The sequence below is a fragment of the Haliotis rufescens genome, unplaced genomic scaffold (assembly GCF_023055435.1).
Source record: "Haliotis rufescens isolate VD_foot unplaced genomic scaffold, xgHalRufe1.0.p SCAF_36, whole genome shotgun sequence".
NCBI classification, from domain to species: domain Eukaryota; kingdom Metazoa; phylum Mollusca; class Gastropoda; order Lepetellida; family Haliotidae; genus Haliotis; species Haliotis rufescens.
Window position 1 is genome coordinate 1,628,687 of NW_025964068.1, and position 6,000 is coordinate 1,634,686.

Consider the following 6,000-nt stretch of genomic DNA (forward strand, 5'->3'; position numbering starts at 1 on the left):
ATAAACTGATAATAAAGCATAAATCAGTAAATGTACATCAATTAAATACTCAACCAAAGAGGAAAGTATACACTAGTAGAATTGAAATATTTCATTAATCAAACCATTATGAAAAACACATGTGCATGTGGTAACCATGTGTCCCACGCCATTTTCTTATACTGAATTAACCATTCACAAGACCTCATTCCCCTTAAATATTTTCTCATCAAAATAACATGATTCATGAGTAGCGCCCAATTAAAAAAATTAAACATACATGGAGAAGTAATGAAATATGGACTAGCCAGACAGGCCAAATACTTTTCATTTTAGCAAGCCCTTTGTAATCTTAACTGGCCATGAGTCAACGGGCCAGTAGTTAAATTGAACCCTGATCAGACAGAGGACAAAAGACAAGCAACCAGTTTTTGGAAGAATCTGTCAGACTCAAATTTGTGACCTTCGGATCATTAGCTTGACAAGATAACCTACTGAGCTATGTCCACAGACTCTGTACTGTTAAACTAAGTGCATATTTATCAAGTTATGCCTAAGATGTTAGGAAAATGAACGAAAATGACAGTGGTGATGGACACTAATGAAGGTTAGGTCAGCCATGGTATCGTATGACTTTTCTTCGACAGACATTTACAAGTGGTCATGGTGCCATGTTGCACACTCGTTCCGTTACATAATCTACAAGGTACCAAGTAAAGCGGTGAGGTGAGGTGAAATGGGGTTTAACGTTGTGTCCAAGATTATAGCACTTATATAGCGACGTGCATTTAGTTTGTGTGTGTTTTTACTAGTCCGGACTGATGCCGATTATAGTTCTAGCTCACTATAAATCATATTATTTATGCCGCAGTTTAACATGAATATCCCACTCAGACACAGTATACTGATTCCGAGCTGACCAGTCCTTGTTTTTGCCCCTTTATGCTGAGCACCAAACAGGGTAACAACAAGTACCATCTTTTAACATCTTTTGGTATGACACGGCCGGAGATCGAAGCCCGGACCTTCCGCTCTCCATGAGGATGCTCTACCACTAGGCTACGGAGGCGGTCCCCAAGCAAGGAATACTTCGCGAGCATGGAGTGAGTGAGTGAGTGAGTTGGGTTTAACGCCGCTTTTAACATTATTCCAGTTATATCACGGCGTCGCGAGCATGGAACAATGAAGGATCAGGCCTAACTATTTTTGCCATGAGAACGCTTTTATGAGAAGAATATATGCAGAACAAGAAAATGCTTGAAATTGCATGATAAGGAGGAACAAGACGTTTGGATGTGTGAATCATCAATAAATAAACACCTAATAAACCGCATCCATGTACATAAGAATGAAACCTAAAGAATTAAAAAAAATAATTATGTATATCCCCATCTAATGTAAGTGAGGCAGATAAAAGAAATAAATCTACATTGAAAATAAAAATTCTCTCATAAAATGGCACTTGTTATGGTATGTGCCGCTGCAGGTTACATTTTGGTAAATAAATATGGAAAACTCTCTACATCACTAGGCTTATTCAAAGAGATTGTGTGTTTACAAAGAACCCTGTTGCTAGGCTAATGTCACAGACCTGAGTATCTGGCAACAAAATCTAAATAATTATTTCATGTGCAATTGTGACCTGTTTGAGTGGGTGAGCGGCTTTTAGCAATATTCCAGCAATATCACAGCGGGTGACCTGTTTGAAATATTTGTGGTAGATCTACTGAATTCTGAAGGTAGGTCTAATAATAATGCACAAAGAAAAACAACTTGAATTTGTATTTATGATCATTAAGGTAGGAATGTTTACCTAGGCAATTTGGGCCTAAGTCGTTGCACAGTCTTGTCAAGTTTACAAATGAGGTGATCTTACTGATAATACTGAGCCTATTTCAGACTCATTACCGAGATGGCAGACGAGATCTAACCTACATGAACTGCACTCACGTCAATGGTCCAGGGGGACAGATTATGTGGTCTATGTGAGTAGAAACAAACCTTGTTGGAAATCGTAGACATATTAACACATGTTATATATTGCCGCTTATATAAAAGTGTAGCAAGAATAAAACATAACACACACATACTGCTAATATCTTTCATATGTCGCGAGCACATCGCATGTGAAATTGAACGGTACATCGCCATATCCCATCGGCCTACAGAACGTATCGTTTCAGCTTCTTTCACGTCCGAAACGAAATGTACACTCCGCTGCTGGTGGACCTTCAAGTAGACTATTGGAGCTCCGTTCTTATGGAAATGAAGCAGGCTCTGTGGGGAGCTTCTCAGAACAGTCGGATAGTCTCCCTTGCCTGAAAGGCCGGCAAGCTCCTCACAGCTATAGTCCGTTCGCGGAGCTTTCTTCGCTGCCACCAGTCAAAACTCCCCACTGTGATAGGTGGCCTCAACCATGCTTGGAGTTGAACTCGCAACCGAATGACCGTTGTTTACAAACGAGTGACGACTGTCGTGACACCGAATACACTTACCGCTGATTAATTACTTTCTTTGTTTGTCAATTTAAATTTCAATTTCATTAAAACGGAGCACCTTCTAAATACAGTACCACAATTTCTCTTGAGGATGATCTCTGCCGTAGGTCACGTCTCAAAGACAAGCAACCAGTTTTTGTGAGAATCCGTCGGACGCTAACTCGAGACCTTCAGATTGTTAGCCCGACAGCTAACCGACTGAGCTACGTCCATACTGTGAAAGAAAGTGCAAATTTACCTAGTCATGCCTATGACGTTACGGAACTGAACGAAAAGGGTCGAATAGGTGACGGACACTTACGAAGGTTACGGGTAGGCATGGTGTCTCGTGACTTTAGTCTACGGACACTTACGAATGATCCCGATGCCATTTGGCACACTCGTCCCATTCCGTAATCTACAAAAAAAACGAGTGGTGGGAGTGAGCCGATATGGCGCGAACTGAAAACAGATCTGAAAATCAGTAGTGAAAAAATGTAGCCGGTGAAAGTGGCTTGTTTGAATGTCCCATGACAGTTTCCAGTAGCCAAAATATTTGACACAAAACCATTTCATTCTTTTTACACGACGTTTTTGTGTGAAGAATAATAGGAGCCGCAAAAGAATCTATAAAAGCCACGAAACGGGTACCTAACCCTAATGATCGTAAAGGAGTGATTGATCGTAAAGGGGATCCAAGGGATAAGGATAGAGTTTGGGGTAGCCTACCCTAAAACTGGCGACATTTCGATGTGTTCAGCGCCAATATAATTATCCCTAATAAACTGCATTCTTGTGCATAATATTAAAACATAATGAACCGAAAATATATATGTATATTAGTTCCCATTTATAACCATTTTAGCCATTTGAATTACGAGAAAAACGAAAAATAGATAAAAACTAAAAGTGCTTTCGTAAACTAGCGCTTGCTCTAAAATGCGCCGCCGACGACTATATTTAGTAAACAAATATTCAAAACTCTCAACACCGGTGGGCGTATTCAACAACATTGCGTGTAGAGATGATCGATCACTGGGGGGAGCTTATATGCACACTCGATGACCCCTGGCGTCTCAGGGCATTGTGTGACTGGCAACAAAACCATTCGTCACCACTCGCCCCTTTCCGTAACCTGCAAGAAGACTCGTCCCCACATGGACGAATGTTATGTGCGAAAATAAGACAAACCAATCAGAATGCGCGTATGATTTCAGGTTCTTCTTCAAAGAATCCCTCAGATATGATTTTTGATTTTACATATGTCTTGCATCTAAAATTATACCCAAGACACAGTTAAATGTGTTCAATCATACCGTATAATACCTTAAGTCCTGATGTGTCTTAAATAGCATCTGGAATATATATGACATATTGGAAATTTGCGTGAATCATTACGCAACGAGTTGACAATTTATTTAGTTATGCCCGTTTGCGCTTAGACGGAACCCAGTCGCAAAAATGGCCACGAGAGGGGCACGACATTCGTGACCAACTCGTGTTATTCCGGGACAAGCCGAATAGCGATCTTCTTGCAGGTTACGGAAAGGGGCGAGTGGTGACGAATGAGGGGCACGAGTCGCTATTCGGCTTGTCCCGGAATAACACGAGTTGGTCACGAATGGCAACAAAACACCACAAATTACGTCATAGGGTATTGTCACGAGTTTGAAAAGTTTGTGGTACTGTATTCTAAAGGTAGGCAAAATGAAATATGATGGCATTCCCAAAGACATAAACAAAAGTATAAACGTTACTACATATGGGGTTAGAGGGCAAATTTCAAGATTCTTGTAATGGCCGCGCCCACACTGGTGGCAGTGATGTTACCGAAAGTGTAACGAAGGTGTCACGCGCTGGGAAGGAGCTTGAAGGAGCAAGCTCCTTCCCTGCGCGTGACAAGGGATATCGCTGTGAGGAGCTTGAAAGGCCGGGCACACTCTCCTACCCAGAGTTCCATGCGGCCGGCAGCCAGCTAGCATAGTACCTCTGCCACAGGCCAGCGCCATGTGACGATTCGTCACATCTTTCACAGTCCATTCAAGATATTGCATATGCTTTTCATCCGTTTCATGTTTGACAAGTCTACACATTTTCATAAGCAAATGTCATAGAATGGTTAACTTTCATTGAGAAAGTATGCAAATACGTAAAAATCTACTTGTTTTTGCGTAGTTATCCTATGTTTACATTGGTTGTACGGCTCCACGTGCTGTCATCGAAGCGCAACGGAGAGCTAGCGACACGGTCACTTTGATGCATAAATATATATTGTCATGCAACTCACTGTCGCAGTTGTAGTAGCATATCTATATAGTTATGCAAAACAATATGTAAAGCGCCCCCCAATACTTGCATTAGTCCGTTCTATACTGATTTCTGAAAAAGCGCGTTTGTTTACAAACAAGAGAAAAGTCCGGTCACGTGATATGCAAATTAGCCTGTGGCAGTGGTGTTATGCTGAGTCACCACTGCGACGGAGTGTGGGCCGGGCAATGACTAAGCTCCATAACAAGATACGTGCAAGGAGCTTAGCAAGGAGGACATGTGTAGCGACCAGAACTGGGATAAACAGTCCACAATTTCGTAAAACCCCATTTACTGCGGTAATGTTTTCGGTTAGCTCTAAAACGCATGGCGATATATTTGCGGAATATGATATTATTTTGGGGAACCATATTGAATATGATCTTCTGTATATTTCCATGTTCTAATTCCAAATAAATAACCCACATTCAATTCTTCACTATAAATTGGAAACATCTTCAGTTATTATTATTATTTTGTACTTGTCAAATATTCACACGCCTTTCTGTGCGGCAATTCACATTTATGCACAAATGACACTGTGTCTGTACGGTATTGCTTTTCACAATTATTTAGATCTATAACTGAAATAAAGGATGTGTTTCTACTTCTCCCATAACAGGGCTTGATCTTCAATCGCCAGCAGTGGTTTATTCGCAGTGGTTTATTTTTTTTCACCCAATCTGATTGGCTGGCCGAGAGTGGAGAGTGTGTCATCGCGTTTTGATTGGCTGGCTAAAAATAATTGACGGCACTATTTTCGGATCGGGGATACCCGAGGTCGTCCAGTACAGGAAATCCCCAGCTGGCAAAACATTACCGTAGTGACAATGTTTCCATTGCCGAAAGTTGGTGAATGAGAGAAAATATGTGGGGGAAGAAGGGGTTTGATATGTGGAGATATATCAGAGAATTTCGGCTTCCCAATATACCAGATTCAGTTGCAGAATGAGAAGACGGTAACCGAAGCGAGATACCGCATCGATATTACGGGACCAGGTGAGCAACTCCGGTACATTCTTTACTGGGCGTTTTGAAGGCTAATAACAAAGCTAATGAAACAGTTAATTAATTCATGTAAAAATACCGATGAAATAGTGAAACAAAACCATATTGTTTGGTATTTTTTCTAAAAATAACTGTCAACCACATAAGAAATGTCACGTTATAACGAAGTGTTGATCTAGAGCCGATCGATCAAAAACATATTTCATAGTTATATTAAAATAATCGAGAC

At 40.9% G+C, this 6,000-nt stretch overlaps 1 protein-coding gene across 1 annotated transcript in view; it reads right to left on the reverse strand.

The window, feature by feature from the left end:
• LOC124124730 (short-chain specific acyl-CoA dehydrogenase, mitochondrial-like) overlaps nt 1-2,325 on the reverse strand; it is a 100,408-nt gene extending 98,083 nt beyond the window's left edge. The window contains exon 1 of the mRNA XM_046487977.2: nt 2,070-2,325. Within this exon, the coding sequence (XP_046343933.1) occupies nt 2,070-2,130 (61 nt within the window). The 5' untranslated portion in view covers nt 2,131-2,325. The remainder of the gene's footprint in view (nt 1-2,069) is intronic.
• Nucleotides 2,326-6,000: the final 3,675 nt, after the last annotated feature.